Below are 16,608 nucleotides of genomic sequence, written 5' to 3'. Positions count from 1 at the left end.
GCATGGTGGACACTGCCCTGCCATGGTGAACTGGACCTTTAAATCACAAGGAAAACACCTGAAATATTACTGCTCAAGGACAATTTTTAGAGCTGACTACTTCAGAGAGTAGTCCTTTATTGGATGGGAGAAGTCTGGCCTTTAACAGCCTACAAGATTGTTGACGTCAAGGTACCACTTTCACTACAGACTTGTAAATCATATTTCTTACCCACTGCATTTCCCAAGCATTCCTAAAAGCTATTTCTATTTCTCTGGAATAAGCAAGTTGCTTAAAATCTCCAGAATGAAGGGATAGGAATCATTTTGCCCAATTGGTTGGGTTCAGTTCTCATTATCAGGGGAAATTAACAAATCCATTTTGTGGTCCTGTGTCATCTCTCCCGGGTTCAAGGCTTGAAGGATGCTACCTTTATTAATGGAAGGTAACATTTGAGCTCATCACCTTTTCCCCCAGTAATCCCTCTCCTTTCTGATAGAACAGTGTCTAGCACACAGTTGTTATTATTATTATTGTTTATTCCCCCCTTTTCAAAAAGGACCAATGACATTGTGGGGTGATGTCTTGATTTATGTGTCAATTGGATTTAAGTGAGATAGAGTTGCCCAAAGTTATCCACCTCACTCTTCTCCCTGAATCACTGAAGTTCAGTGACAAAAAAAAAAAAGTCAGGGATGCCTGGGATGCAGCGAATGACCCTGGTGTTTTTGATGCTGAACAATCTCTGGCTTTCCACAGAGCCTGCTTCTACTGCCTATTGGAACATCCATTCTGCTGAGGGATGTCTGCTTGTGCTGGGGGCAGATACTCTCCTAACTTAGCAAGGGGTCTTACCTTCAGACAGTCCACTTGTCAAGATGGTTTACTGGGTGTGTGCGACAGCATCTTAAAGCCACCGATGAGAGTTGAGCATCCCCAAAGATGGGTGAGTATCCCTCACACCAGAGGAGCCAGAACTCCCTGAACACCCCAGTAAACATCCGAGAAATGCTCATTGTTTGACTCGCTCTAACTCCCAGGTAATTTAGAGCTAACTGTCCCACTTTTATCCCACAACTCTTTGCTGGCAGCCTTCCATTTTGATTTGGTCATTCTCAGAGTTGTACCTCCAACACTCTTCCCCATAATCTGGGGATTGTAGAGAATTTTCACTGAGGAACTCCCTTCAAAAATGTAGATCTTGCAAGAACTTTGCAAGTTGCTCCAAGATGTAATTGTAAGCTGCTCTGCACAGCATGGTAGGAACTTAATAAAACACTGTGGAACTGGATTGAATTGTGGATCCCAGAGAAAGACAAATAAAAGGCTATAAGTCACACAAGAAGGGTGGAAATGCTCCACAGAGATCGGGATCACATGGATCTGGATGTTCCCTGTGTGTTCTGGCATCTCAGGGTTTCATCTTCACCCTTTTCCCTGGGGCTATTCTAGTCTCACCTCCTGTTAGCCTGCCAGGTGCCCTTAGCTTGGGTCACACTCTCCTTCTTAAGGACATCAAAAGCCAACACTCTTTGGGCACTTTTCTTACCTGCAAAGTTGTGCTTTGGTCAGAAAAGGGGGAGCTGAAGAAAGTCGTTACGATGCTCATGACAATCTCAGTCACATATTTCTCTAGGATTGAGTCGGCATGTTTCCTGTCACTTGTGTTGTTACAGGCCTAAGAAAAGAATTTGCGAGCTTTAGAGATAAGAATGAAATCTGAAAATCAATTACAAAGCTAAGGAATCGCTCTCACTTCATTTTGATGGTTTTCATGGCTGATCAGCCATGCAATAAGTGCTAAACAAAGAACATTTAGATAATAATTTACCTTTTAAAATGACAACAATTGGCCTTCCAGTTCAAAAACTTCTATTATTTTATTCTATTCTTATAGTTATAGTGGATCTCAAGGGAATATCCAATTATTCTCCTTAATCCAATTATCTCCTTACGTTGGAATTTCATTTTATCAAGTAACAGCTCAAAAGAACAAGCCTTGACTTAGAAATTTTTCTGAACATATAGGCAATATTTGGAGTCAGAAGGTCTGGGTTGCAAGAAGGTCAGAGGAGGTCTGTGGGCCTCAGTTTCCCCATCTATCCCCCTGCAATTTTACAGAGAGAAGGAAACTATGACCCAGAGAGATTTAAGTAATTTTACCAAGTTTAGTTTCCCCATCTATCCCCCTGCAATTTTACAGAGAGAAGGAAACTATGACCCAGAGAGATTTAAGTAATTTTACCAAGTTTAAGTGGCAGGTCTGGGATTTGATCTCAAGACCTTTGATGCCAAATTAAGAACTCCTATAACACCATTTTCATTGATTGTAAGCTCCACGAGGGCAGGACTATCTTTGGTATTTCCAGTTCTTAGCACAGGGTCTGGCACATAGTAGGCACTTAATAAATGTTGATTGGATTGAATTGTCACTATGCTGCTTACAATCTCTAAGATTCCTAATAAATCTTACAACATTTCATCTTCTTTACGGAATTTTAACTTGTATTGAATTTGGCTATTTTGAGGACTGCCGTAGTCAGAGGTCCAGAAAACAATTGAATCGAGATAATAATTATTTATCAGCGTACGGGCTAGGGTTTGGGCACTGTAAGGCAGCGGTCCTCAAACTTTTTAAATAGGGGGCCAGTTCATTGTCCCTCAGACTGTTGGAGGGCAGGACTATAGTAAAAACAAAAACTTTGTTTTGTGGGCCTTTAAATAAAGAAACTTCATAGCCCTAGGTGAGGGGGATAATTGTCCTCAGCTGCTGCATCTGGCCCGTGGGCTGTAGTTTGAAGACCCCTGCAAGGGATAGGAAAGGTTTTAAGAGGAAACTAGTTAAACAATAACAGCTGACACAGAGACAGTGCCCTGAAATAACGCCTAAATTCTCACCATCATCCTGTGAGGACGTTAATACAAGTATTATGGTGTCAGCTGAATGGAGGCTAAGAACAAACCTTCTGAATCTAGGTACAGGATTCTCTGGCTACCCCACCCTGCCTCTCCTTTGAACCTTTCAGGAATTGAGCTGTTCCCTCCTGGAGGCCCCAGGCTAGTTTGGGACAGGACAAGAAGAACTGGGAGGTACTGAAAAGTCAAAGCCTGGAAGGTTTCTGACATTAGCTGCCGAGTGCTACTAAATGAAGGTCTCTGGCACTGGGTGAGGCGAGCTAGGACTCCGAGTGCTTTCCAGGCTCTGAGCCCAATATTTCTGTCTGCACATCTGACACCAGGCACTAAATATTCTCGGTTTGACATGCTTACTACACCCAATGCACAAAACCAAAAAGGATATAGGAAAATCTATGAAGTGCTGAGTTAGAGGAGATGTATCGAAAGATGAGATAGGCTACAGGTTCCCACACACACAAGTCACAAAGTAAATGGCCAAGTCCAGGAACATTTTCTTATAGAGCTGAATCTGGTGGCTTATAATGAGGTGGGGAGGTCCCCATAAACCTCGCTTACAAATGCATGACAGATACGATCTTAGAAAACAAGCTGTGGCTAAGACAAGAAAATAGATTTCTTCCCAGAATATAATGAGTAAAATCCACAATCAGCAACAAGCAAAAGGCAAGAGAGCAGAAGTAAACAGACAAGAAGACTTCAGTCTGCAGGCTCACAGATTTAGCCAAGGAAGGACTTTCAAAGAAATGTGCTTCTTTTTCTTCTTCTTCTTTTTTTTACAGAGGAATAAGGTGAGGCACTAAGAAGGCACTATTTGCCCAAGGTGACACGGGGAGCACTCAGAACTGAGTGCAGAGGCTTGGCTTTTTCTTTTACACCAGAGAGATAAAGAACAAGTTCTTTTTGATCACGGTCAGCAACAGGAGCCAGGGTCACAAAGAAAGACTTGATCTTTGATTCCTAAATGCTCTTACCCTACAGATGTCAACAAGAAAATTCTCAAACAACTTCCACATGTGGTTACTGGTATAAATCTCCTTCATCTCGACCTCGGTGTCCACATAGCAATGGTTCAGGAAGTTGATATAGGCAATTTTAACCTGGAAGGAAGGAAGAAAAAGAGCTGGGTAAAAAGATGAATATATGGCTGTGCAGGCCAGAAGTCAGTGACCATGTTTTAAGAAGACAAAACGAAAGGATTGGACTACATAATTCCTAATCTTGCCCTGGTCACACACATGTAAGTCTCGGAGGTGGGATTCAAAGCCAGACCTTCTCTCTCTCCACTGTACTTTACATAACCTGATAAAATAATTACTCATGTAAAAAGAGCAAACAGCACCATAGTCTACAGGAGCTCAGCTTCTCCCTTCAAACTCTCCATCCCTAGGGAAGCTAGGAAATATGTACAATGGAATGAGCACCATCTGGGGAGTCAGAGGACCTACCTCTGACATTTGGTACCAGAATGACGTTGGGCACGTTATATCACCAATCTGGACTTCAGTTTCCATTTCCATAGAATGAGAGGGCTGGACTACCTCAGAGGCCTTTACCTCATATCCTTCCAGCATCAAGTCTACGATTCTACATACTACAACAATTTGTCCACTTCTCTCACGAGAGTCAGACTGAAGACTAATTTTTCCTGGCACAGGATTTTAAGCCTAATTTTTTATTCTAAAATTAAATAAAGAGTATCACAGAATTTTTTCAGGGCTAGAATCTTTATCCCACTAAATGAGAATTTATAATTTTCAGTCTCAGCTCCATACACAGCAAGAAAAGAGGCTCCAGCCCTACTGAACCTCACCTCAGGGATGCAATCCTCATGGGTCACTACTCGGACAATGTCATCTAAAGGAAGAAGGGAGTTACACTTGATCTCTGTGTAGACATTTTTACCCTCTGTGCATACTGCTAAGAGTTCTACCAGGTGGATATGGTACATTAGAGGGCTGTTTTCATCCATTCGGTCTCGTTCTGATCTCATCATCTGGATGAGCGTCTGGAAGGAGGCCCTGTCATTGTAGAACACAAGGACATCTTCTCCTGAATTGACCAACTACAAAAAGGAAGAAAAACATCTTTATCAAAAGCTTGAGAGAGAATAAAATGCTACATAAATCTGTTGTTTGCTGAGAAAAAAAAGAAAGAAAGATTCTATCACTAGCCTTCCGGCGTTGGATTCCCAAATGATAACTAAGACGATTAAGCTGCTCATTTATATTTGGCTGGTTTTATTCCCTTTCCCAAATTTAATATTATTTGTATCTCAGTTCTAACTCATGACGTAGGACCTGAATGAAAAATTAATGGCTAGAAAACAGCTTCCTTTGAGGAGCTTCCTATTGTTAGGTTTGCAAATATTAATGGGGATAAGGATCAGACTTCTTTACTATAAGGAGCCCTGGATAAGGAAGTTCTCTCTATCAGATGGGGAATTCGGAGAAGGTAAGGGACATAGCAGTGTGGTTGTGGTCAGAGCCTTGCCTCGAACTCAGGTGTTCCTAAGTCTGGGTCCAATCCTCCGTCACTAGGCTCGAAGGCTTCCTAGGATGAGGATGTCTCATGGAAAATGCTCATATCACCCCGGCTGTGACCATGCACAGAAACAGGCAGCCCTCACTCACCTCGGCCATGACCATGTCTTGACACTTCTTAATAAACTTTCCTTCAGCCTTGACAATCGTTTGCAGAAATTTGATGTACTGAACATTCCTACCATGTGTTTCTATACAATGGACAAAGTGCTGGACGACTCTCTCATTGATCTCACTGCAAAGCTGGAAGTTATTCATGAAAATGTGCTGCATCGTCACTGCTTCCAGGATCTAACATGGGAAGGAAAGTCTCAGTTTAATAATAACAATTTAATAATAATAATGAATAAAGGGAATGGCTACGTATTCAGAAAGTGTGAGAAGGAATAATATGGATAGCTCCTGCAAAAGATCTGTGACTTAATTCACTTGGGAAATCACTGGGACAGTAAGAGAACAGTCATCCATTCCTGACTTGGTTTAAAATAAGTCCTATGGCATATATAAGTGACTTACTTAGTGGCCAATACCCCTCTGCCACTAGAGACATTATTGGAAAGTAAAGAAAGTCCCTCTACCAATACAAACCAGCTCTTATCTCATAAGGGAATAATCCTCAATAGAAGAAAGGACTAGCATTAAGAGGGCTCAGGAAAAGCTTCTCAGAGAAAGTGGGGGATGAATTAGAACTTGAAAGAAAAGTGGGGAGCCATTTAATATAGATAGTATATATATAATATAGTACATAATATATAAATGAATATATGGAATATAAAAATTATATATGTAATACATATAAATTATACACACACACACATATAAATCTACTTCCTGGATTGTTGTGAAGATGAAATGAGATAATTGCAAAACACTTAGCACAGCGCCTGGCACTTAATAAGTGCTATGTAAATATTATTGTTGTTGTCATTGTTAAACTCTTAGTTTTCAATCAGTTATTTTTAGATCTGAAATTATGTACTATATCATATATGTACTATATTATATATAGTATGTTATGTTTTGTATATATATAAAATACTATGGTAGTATTATTATTCCCATTTTAATTTTTTTTTTTACAGATGAGGAAACTGAGGCAAATAGAAATTAGAGTGACTTTCCCAGGATCACACAGCTAGTACATGTCTGCAACTGTGTTTGAACTCAGGTCTTTGTGACTCCAGATCCAGAACTCTTTCCACTGTACCACCAAGCTGCTCTAAGTCAATAAAACTTTTTTTTGGTGGACGTTTATACTTAAAATAATTCAAGCTAGTGTCTTTAACCCTCTGATACTTTTCCACTCCTCCTGCCCTTCACACACTTTTCCTTCCCATCCTCCTTTTGTGCAACGCCAGGAAACATCCAGGGTTTCTGAATGGGATTCCCAGATACTCATCTGGACTAGTCTGGTTTCAGAGCCAAGAAGAACACAATTATATCGAACTATCCTTCCTGCCTCACGCCCCTTTTTCACTAAGGAGCCAGGCGGTCATTGAGCCTTACCCCAGGATTCAGAAAGAGGTTTATATGCTTGTGGAGGAGAGCCTGGTTCTGCTGATTACCAGCGCAGAAGTTCTGTAAAAACTCATGAGCCAGCTTCATGATCTCCTGCATCCGTGTATCTTCAGCCTAAGTGGAATAATGATGAAAAAGTTTAAGGGGGTGCACGAGTATGGGAGAGTGGATACTGAGCTTCAAGTTAGAAGACCTGGATTCCTACAAAATCTACTTTTACTAGCTAGCTGAATGATGTAGTCACTAGTATTTATTGGGTATAAGGCACTGAGACAATGTGTGTGACTGAGTCTCAATTCATTCACCTGTGAAATAAAGGGATTGGGCCAGATGCTCTCTAAATAACCTGTAAATCTATAAATATTAGGATTCAAAGACCTTTATGAATTAAGCTCTTAGGACAAATTGAAAACTTTGATGCTAAAATGGTGTTCTGCTGACAAATCACTTAGGCATCCAGAGGAAACAAAGTTTTTTTTAGGAACAGAGAGATGCAGCATGGGCAAAGAAAACAATTAGTCTCACAAGTGGGAAAACATGGATTCAAGTCCTGATTCTGAAACATACTTTCTCATTAAGATTATATGGGACACTTAAAATCTCAGCATTCTAGGCAATCCTCTAAGAGTTGAAGAAGTTAATTTTCACAGCCAGGAGATATCCACACCAATGATCACAAATCTGGTCCCCAAAATAAATAAGACATATGCTAAATGAAATGGCTTAATGACTGAAATGAATATATTTTAAGTCCTGATTTTATGTCATAAGTTGGCACAGAAAAAATGACAGTGAATTAAATGTCTTTCCCAATTCAAATTCATTCATTCATTCAAGTGGATTAATGAGATAAGATCATTTGAGCTCCCTGAAGGCAAGCCATTACCATTTTTTCCCATTACTGAAAATAGACCTCCATGTACCCATCTTTTAGTTTGCCTTTCAACTTGTCTTCTGCCAGGGCAACTACCAGCCTGGTAAAGTGGGATAGGGGATGTCTTTTGATTAGTGCATAAATTGGATTTAAGTGAAGTGGAAGAACTTATCAGGCTTCTCTCTTTTCCAGAATTGTCACGGTACAATGAGAGGTCAGGGTCAAGATGATCTGTGATGGCTCAAAATGCAGAAGATAATCTTAATGACTGACATCTAACCAAGCTCTAAATTCTCCACAGCGCCTACTTCAGTCACCTTAAATGCCCTTGGAACACATTGTTCTCATCCGCCCATTCCCGGGGAAGTCATCACATGCTTGGGGCAGACACACCCCAACCTACAAAGGGTTTGAGACCTCTTGGTTACTCTTAATCTGGTTTAGCCTGTCTGCATAGATCTGCACCAGATTCACAGAATCTGAGAATGGGAAGGGATCTCAGAGACCATCCCAATCCAGCCTGGGACTGAACAAGAAACTTAGGTACATCATACCTGAAAAAGTGGTTGCCTGGCCTGGAAACCTAGAATGAGGGGAAACCCACACCTTGCCAAGGCCCACTGTCCTGTCCCACTTTTCTGTGTCTCTAATTGTTAAGAAGTTTATCAAACATAGTGGCCAAATTTGCCTTTTAGTGACTTCTTTCCATGTACTCTAGATCTGCCTTTTTGGGACAAACAATCAAATCCTTCCCCACCATGTTCTGTATCTTTGTGAGTAGAAATCCCACTCAATTTATTCCAGATAAAAAAGGGATATAATAGGGAAAGTGATGACAGGGCATCCCCTGAAACAGAGCAAAACACGACCCCATCATATTCATAGAGGACTTTTTGGTTCCCAAATCACTTTCATAGATTTTGTCCCAAAGGATTCTCAAAACCACCCTTCGAGGGAGACAAAGTAGAGGATTTTGTGTTTATTTTATGAAAGAAACTTAGCTATGTGTTTTGACAATAGAAAAAAGGCAATGGAAGGTTTAGAGAATTTTTAAAGTCCAAGCATGACTTGGCAAGGCCACATAACGAGGGGAACACAGCATATTTTTTGCATTGCTTTGTAAATTTAGTTCTTAGCATAGTTCCTAGGATATAATAAGCACTTAGAAAATGCTTGATGACTGACAACTTTGTCATGAGAAATCTAAAATATTTTTTGGAAAAAAAAAAGACATTTATCCCTGGTTTTTGGCCATAATTTTAAATGCTTCTACACAGTTTTATCCTTATTTTTAAAAAAAATTCCATCAGAGGGACTTAGTTGAAATATCTTTTTCTTATGAAAAGGAATCTAAAAAGGTAGCTAGCCATAAGGATAACATATCATTGAGATTGTCCATTGATAAAGTCCTAGACCGGGGTTCTTAATTGAGAATCCATAGAAAGGGTTCAGGGAATCTCTTAAGTTAGATGAGAAAAATAACATATTTTCACTTATCTTTGGTTATTTTAGGAATCCTCCCTATGTCCTCAGCTAGACAGATTTCTGACTCTGCATTCTTGGTTAAGACTGACCAGAGTCTGGTTCTACTGATACAATCAAGCCCAACTTTTATACCACAGAAAGGAAGCATCTGGCAGAGAATGCTCTATCTACTGTCCCTAAGTCATTTCAGGAGTTCACAGACTTTATCTAAAAGATGACATTTTCTATACTTCTGGGGCCTTTAGTTATAAAGAAATGTTCTTGGTCTACAACATCAATTAGTGGGTCCAAAAATCAAGATTATTAACACATTTCCAAAGGTTTTTAAGTGACTGATGGCTTCCCCAACCCCATAAGCTTTCCTCATCTCCCATTTTAGTAAGGTCTTTCTCTTTTGTGCTCAAAAAGTTGAAACATTCAGAATACCTTCATTCATGTTTGGGAACAGGGGGAAATCAAGGCATAATAATGCAAGACTGATTCTTCTGTGACTTACCTTTTCATAGGGGATCTGTAAGAGCTCCAGGACAACGGCATGGGCTCCCATGTTTCGCAGTAATCGCTGCTGTTGCTTTCTGCTCTTCCTGACAGAGGCACTCTCTTGGACACACAGTTTGCTAAGTCTAATTAAAATCTGGTAGAAAACAATAGGTTTGCTTAAGTGGTCCTCCCAGAAGTACTAGAGGTCTTTGATTATGAATTGTATTAAGAAGAGAAGAGGGGAGAAAGGTGGCTAAATGACTAAAACAGATGGAATGAACCTTTATTGCTAACACCTCTAAAACATGAGTAATTTTCCAGAGAAAAGCCTTTGTTTAGAAACAGCTGGCTAAGACAGTGTCAGTAAAAGTCAAAAGTAGTACTTACTGGTTGCTATAGATAACTTGGTTGGAGACTCTAGTTCTCAGAATGATGCTTTTTTTAAATATTTAATTCAATTTAAAATATTCATACTATGAGGCAGCTAGGTAGCACAGTGGATAGAGCACCAGCCCTGAAGTCAAGAAGTCTTGAGTTCAAATATGGTCTCAGGCACTTAACACATCCTAGCTGTGTGACCCTAGGCAAGTCACTTAACCCCAATTGCCTCAGCAAATATATATATATATATATATATATATATATATATATATATATGCTACAACAATATAAATGGAAAAAAAAACAACCAAAAATAATCGAAAATAAATATTGCAAAATTATAAAAACAAACCTGCCCCCAAAGAAGAAATGAAAGAAGACATATCCAATGGAAAGTCCCCTGTGTGGAATACTATATATGATGTCAAAGATTTTTGATGCAACGATCAATATTGCTGATTATTTAATTTCTCTTCTTCCTCTTGCTCTTTTGTTATTGTTTAAAAAACATTCTCTTTTATATAATATGGCTCTTGGGAAGGGAAAGGGATATGGGAGAAATTCAGGCAATATGAAAACAAAAATATCCATAAAATTATTTATTAAATGCTTTTAGTATAGGAAGACCTGGGCAAATAAAAAATAAAACAAAAGTCCTTTCTCTCAACTTTCTAATGGGGGCCACAGTACACAAATAAGTAAATATAAAATAAGTAAAGTTGAGGAAGATGTTCCAGCTGTGGGGATTAGGAAATTCTTCCCACAGTAGAGAACATGTAAACCTAGAAGCAAGGAAACCATTCGAAAGTAAAGGGGAAGATAAAGTGTAATTCTGCCATAAATAAATAGTCTGTGTAAATGCATGGAGGCAAAAGAAAAAAGACTTATTTGGGAGAATGGGTCAAATGGGGGAATATGAATTCTGTAAAAGGGAATAATGTGGGATAAGATTAGAATAGCAAGACTGTGAAGAATTTAAAATAACAGGCTGAGGAATCTAAATCCTAGAAGTAATAGGAAGTTAAAACATTTTTTGGGGAAGATGAGTTCTTTGGGCACAAGATGCATTGTGATGGAAAACATTGCCATTACTAAAATCTTCTCATTTTGGATAGCCCAAGGATAGGATTCTTAATCTGGGCTCTATTTTTAATATTTTAATATTTCAATATAATTGTTTCTTTGTCTACATATTATTTAGTGCATTTAATAATATAATTCTGAGAAGAGTTCCATAGGCTATACAAAAGGCTAAGATGTATAGCCTAAATCTAAGAGCTGATTTCTGTCAAGAAAGAAGCTAAGATATTCAAGTTGCCAATTGACCTACAACACTGGTGTAGTTTACATATGAGAAAGAAAAAAGAAAAAGGGGAGGGGTGGGAATCTTACCTCTTTCACCACTCGATAGTTGTAACTGCTGGTACTTTCATGCTTTTGAGACTTATTATTCCCTTCCTAGAGACCGAAACACACACAGTTCCTGTTACTGAACCATTTGGATGCAAATGTAAACTTTTTAGTACCTTAGGTAAAGGGGATGACCAAGTCAGCATGAAGGCTTGAAGTCACTTTCTAGAAGCAGTGAGCAGGATTATGTCAGGTCAGCACCATTTTTCTGTGAGATACAGGCTGGAGCTAGTGATAAGATCTTGACATATTTAGTAGTTCTTATTCTCAGTGAAGTTAGCTAAACCATACTGATTCTGAATTCTATGTTGTTATCAATATTAATTAATGAATTCAAATGGATTAATTGGTTAATGGATACCAACAAAAGTTAATACATGGTGAAAAAGAATGGATGAAGTCAAAATCAGGGGACAGACTGTCCGGTTTCATACTCTGAAAAGTGGGTTGATTATGGACTTGTAATTAAAGGCTTACTCCTTTCTTCTTAGGGAGAAAATATTTATCCAGATGATGACAGAGCACATAGAATAATGGATAGAGGAATGGAGTTGCAAAGACTGGGGTTCTAGTCTACTACATAGTTTCCTTCAAAAATTCCTTAAGATTTCTCACCTCTGTTTTCTTGTGTTCATTTTCTCCAGATGCTCCATCCATTGTCTCATCGGGTCCCTGCCCTTTGTACACCCAAAGTTCTGACTTTTCCACGATGGATCTCAGTTGGTCTAAGTCTTGTTTGATCTGCTTGTAGTTGTCAACATCTTGGCTGGTAACAAGTAGTTGAACCTTACATAAATATAATCCATTAGTTGAACACAACACCCTTTCTGAAGTACAATACCTGCGATGGAAAGAGCTGAGATCAACAAAAGGCTACCTGTTTGAATGCTTGAAGGACTTCTTGCCTTTGACTGAAGTGCCTGAAGAGAAGCTGAAGTGCCCCAGACACAAGGGGTGGGTAGTCATGCATTGTCAAATGGAGTAAGACTCTGAGAAATGTTCTGCCTCCATGATCATCCAAGTCCAGTGGCGTGTTCTCTTCACTACAAATTTATGGAAGTGGAGAAAAGAGTAAATTTACTGTAAAGTTTCTCTCCTCACCCATGCAGCACCACATGAGGAAGATTCAGAAGCCCTGGGTCCCAATGCTTACAAAGTGTGTTTTATTGTGGACAAGGGACTTCAACTCTCTGAATCATGGTGCCCTAATCTATCAAATAAAGATAAAAATATATGTTATATCAATGTGTGTCATTATAAGTCCATTTTGGTGAGCCTGGGTCCCTCTACTTTGTCATTTTCCTTTAATAACTAAGGGATAGTTGAAGTTCCAGGCAAAAAAATCTGTGACTTACTGGTTATTACATCCATGTCTACAACTCTTTTTCTCTGTCTCCCTCTTTCTCTTTCAATTTTCAACAGTTGTATCTCACACACACATATTCATATACAAACACACCATATACCATATACCATCCTATTTTTTCCTTCAATAAAACCAAAAAAAGTAAGGATAAGGGATAATGAGGATGTCATGGTAATCATCATTTATTCTAGAAAACTATCAAGTGATTGGTCTAAGGTTAAATAGACAAGATGGAGCTCTGGGGTCCTGATAGTTCTGAAAGACTCTAGTTGATGTGATAACCAATCAGAATGGTAGATGGATGATGAAGAAGCAGGTCACCCCTTCATGGCAGAGCAGGTATGGACCAGGGATTTCCAGCTCTTGCCTTGGGGTCATACTGATCGCATCAGCTTTTATATGTAGTCTCCCTCACCATTTTTCACCTCCTACTCTGGGAATAAGAATCTAATCAATATTATTGTATTGTAAGTATCTAATCAACTATTATTATCAATATTACTAAAAAGTGTGTTATTCATTTGTCCCATAGCTCCACTTATCATCCCAATAACTTCACTCCTTCCTATTATCTATATTAGGGAGGAAGTCTTTCAGTAAATACTAAATGAGCACTGAATGACCAAATTGTCAGGCATATTATAGCAGAGACTTTTTTGGTATTGGACTAGATGGCTGCTTCCAGTTTTCAAATTCTGTGATTCTATGATGCTTGAAGGCAGAAATCCCCTTTCTCTTGTATATGTATCCCCTTAATGACTACTTTTCTATCCATTCACTTGTTCATTCATTCACTCATGCAGCCATCTCTTTGTTCCACTAGAATTAGTTACCTTGGGTGGTCAGAATTCCAAGGGACTATTAAGTAAGTTAGCTTGAACAAAGTCTGTATTTTCTTTGATTGCAAGAAATAAAGGCTCAGGGACAGATATGAGAGTCCTCACCCCTAAATCCTAGTAACTTTTGCCACATAATATCAAAAATATACTTTCCTTCCTCCAAAGATTCCCTCAGCTTGTTCCTCAATATGTTCAAAGTCAAGAGCTCCTGAAAAATGAGGAATTGTTACATTCATTTTATTTGAGAACAACAACATATGATTTCAACATTTGGAAATGTTTTGCCAGAAAATAATGGCTGAAGTTTATCATCAAAAACAAAGAAACAAACAATTTAGATATAAGTCTCCTAAAGGTGGGGGGATTAATTTTCTAATAGTGTTCCATTCTTACTAACTAAAATTATCACCACTTTAAGAGACAAAAGAAAATAAAACAAATTATGATCACACATCATCCCTTAAGTTCCTACTCCCCCCTATTCATTCCTAAGTTATAACACAGCTAGCTGCCTCACTGAGTGGGTGTTTCCTGGGGATTGAGGGATCCATTAATCTTCAGGAAATACCCCGGGCCCTCAACTGCTAAAGAAGTATTAGGCAGCTAACCAAGTCCTTGATGTCCGGAATCATTTGCTCTTACCCCCCAAGCACTTACCAAAAATACCTGTGCCCTTACCCACATGGGAACCAAACATCTTCCAGGATTAGAAATAGTAAGTTATGAAGCAAGCTTTCTCTTACCCATGTCATTAAATGCTTATATTGAGAAGAGTTTTATGTGACTGCTGTTGTTCCATATCACTTTTCTCTCAAAATCTGACCCCTCCTTAAGAGAAAGTCATTTCCATATCTGGTTTTAGGAGCTCAGGGCTACATGGAAGAATTTTTTCCCCACTAACATCTTTCACTTTGGGCAGCCATAGCTGCCTTAACGACCCATTTCCAGGGAAGTGAATAAAATTTCTCTGTGACCAGAAGTTCCTCTGACTGGATTCTAGTTCAGAACATTCTCCAAGTGCAACCTTGAGGTCAATGACAATGTTTAACTGCTGCCCACTCTGTTCAAGGGGAAGCCAGAAAAATGCCCATGTGGCTGTGGAGGAACTACGGCTGGCGAGTCTCAAAAGTCACTATTATCGGTCGTGCTGTGGGAGAACAGCAGAAGGGTCTGAATGCTTATGAAAGGCTCCTGGGAGAGTCCAAGAGAGCTGTGGTCAGGACTGTGGTACTCTGAATTTTCTGGTGATGAAAGGGCCTAGTTTACAAAAATGTCAGTACCCAGGAAGCCCCCGGGTCTTGTGGCAGAGCTGCTGCTGATTAATTCTGAAGAAACCATTAAAATAAATGTGTCTCTTCTTACTATCTAAAAGAAAAAAAAATGAAGCAAACTTAATCCTCTTGATAATGGGTAATTTTTCCTATGGGCTTGGGCCCAAAATGTATAATGTATATGATATATAATGAAAATACTTAGGATCTTCAGTAGGAAAAAAAAAAAAAGAAAATGGGAAAAAAGGGAAAGGAGAAAAATAAGAGATATGTTTTTCATTCTATTTCATTTTATGCTGAAGAACCAATAAGGTTTGCTATTTCTAAAAAATGAAAACCAAGGTAGTACACATATGACTTTCTCTAAAAAACACAGGTCCTTTATCCATCACAGACCCCACTCCATCCTTGAAGCTCCATTGTTGCAATAACTGACCTGGCACATTACTTGGTCCCTCTTGATTGCTGCTTCCTGAGGATGTCTCAGAGGTCTGGGAATTGCTTTCATCAAACTCCCGTTTAAATATACACAGGAGGCATGAGATCCTATAATCCAATCTCACATTCAAAATAAACTGGAGATTTAAGTGGAAATGGAAATACATTGGTTATATTCACATATTGCTTTTAACACATTCTCCCTCAGCTGTGGCATTTGACCTGGACTTGCTTTCAGCTATACAAGATGCTCTGAAAACTTGGTGAATCAAATATTTAGCTGACTTATAAATAGATTACTAGCAATGTGCTTGAATACAGTATATTAAGCCATGCTATATCACCTTAGCTTCTTAAGGAATCTTTATTACCACTGCCACAAATATAATTGGTTAATGGTAAATCAATGTTCAAAAATGCTATTTTGAAATTCAATTCAATTCTATATTTGTTAAGGGCCTATTAAGGACTTTTCAATAGAAAGGACAGAATAGGATGTTGAGAAAAGAGAACACAGTAAGAAATCCATTTGTTTAAATTAATTTAATTAATTTATTAATAAGCCATTTGTTAGGTATGGCATTGTTAAAATATAATTGTTCCTTCTCACTGAGAAGGTGAACATGTCAGATTTTTTCAATGTACTTTTTTTCTTTTTTTTTCTGCTGTAAAGAAAGGATGGTTCTTTGAGAGACAGAAGGAGGAAGAATACAAAGTGAAATTCTAAGTGATATAAAAATGAAAGATATCAATTTAAAAAATCTAATTTTCAAAATGCTACATATTTATAGAATTTGACTCATTCATTTTCTCCTCTCCCTCCATCTAATTGTTTCATATAGCTTCTCACATAGTTATCCTAATTGGTCTTTCTGTCTATAATCTCTCACCTTTTGAGTCTATCCTTTATCTAGCTACCAAAATAATCTTCCAAAGGCACAAGATTTCCTCCTTTGCTTAGCCTAAAACCTTCAATGGTTTTATTGCCTACAGAATATAATATATATTCCTTAGTCAGGCATTCAAGTCTTTCCACTGTCTTGCTGTACCTAAACTTCCAGGCCTATTTCCCATTATTCCTTTGCCTACTCTCCACATTTTGGATGT

The 16,608-nt window shown here is 38.6% G+C and overlaps 1 protein-coding gene across 10 annotated transcripts in view; it reads right to left on the bottom strand.

Moving 5' to 3' along the window:
• ITPR1 (inositol 1,4,5-trisphosphate receptor type 1) overlaps positions 1-16,608 on the bottom strand; it is a 390,069-nt gene that overhangs the window by 175,454 nt on the left and 198,007 nt on the right. For all 10 annotated transcript variants that reach the window (XM_051981182.1, XM_051981188.1, XM_051981197.1 and 7 more), the window contains 11 exons: positions 15,500-15,638; positions 13,948-14,000; positions 12,465-12,632; positions 12,203-12,373; positions 11,570-11,635; positions 9,813-9,950; positions 6,946-7,071; positions 5,530-5,730; positions 4,710-4,961; positions 3,871-3,996; positions 1,530-1,658 (listed from right to left, as the gene is read on the bottom strand). In XM_051981182.1, coding sequence (XP_051837142.1) covers positions 1,530-1,658; positions 3,871-3,996; positions 4,710-4,961; positions 5,530-5,730; positions 6,946-7,071; positions 9,813-9,950; positions 11,570-11,635; positions 12,203-12,373; positions 12,465-12,632; positions 13,948-14,000; positions 15,500-15,638 — 1,569 coding nt within the window. The remainder of the gene's footprint in view (positions 1-1,529; positions 1,659-3,870; positions 3,997-4,709; positions 4,962-5,529; positions 5,731-6,945; positions 7,072-9,812; positions 9,951-11,569; positions 11,636-12,202; positions 12,374-12,464; positions 12,633-13,947; positions 14,001-15,499; positions 15,639-16,608) is intronic.

This window comes from Antechinus flavipes, chromosome 1, assembly GCF_016432865.1.
Source record: "Antechinus flavipes isolate AdamAnt ecotype Samford, QLD, Australia chromosome 1, AdamAnt_v2, whole genome shotgun sequence".
NCBI classification, from domain to species: Eukaryota; Metazoa; Chordata; class Mammalia; order Dasyuromorphia; family Dasyuridae; genus Antechinus; species Antechinus flavipes.
Note: the sequence above shows the minus strand (reverse complement) of the source record. Positions and strands in the feature narration are given on the sequence as shown.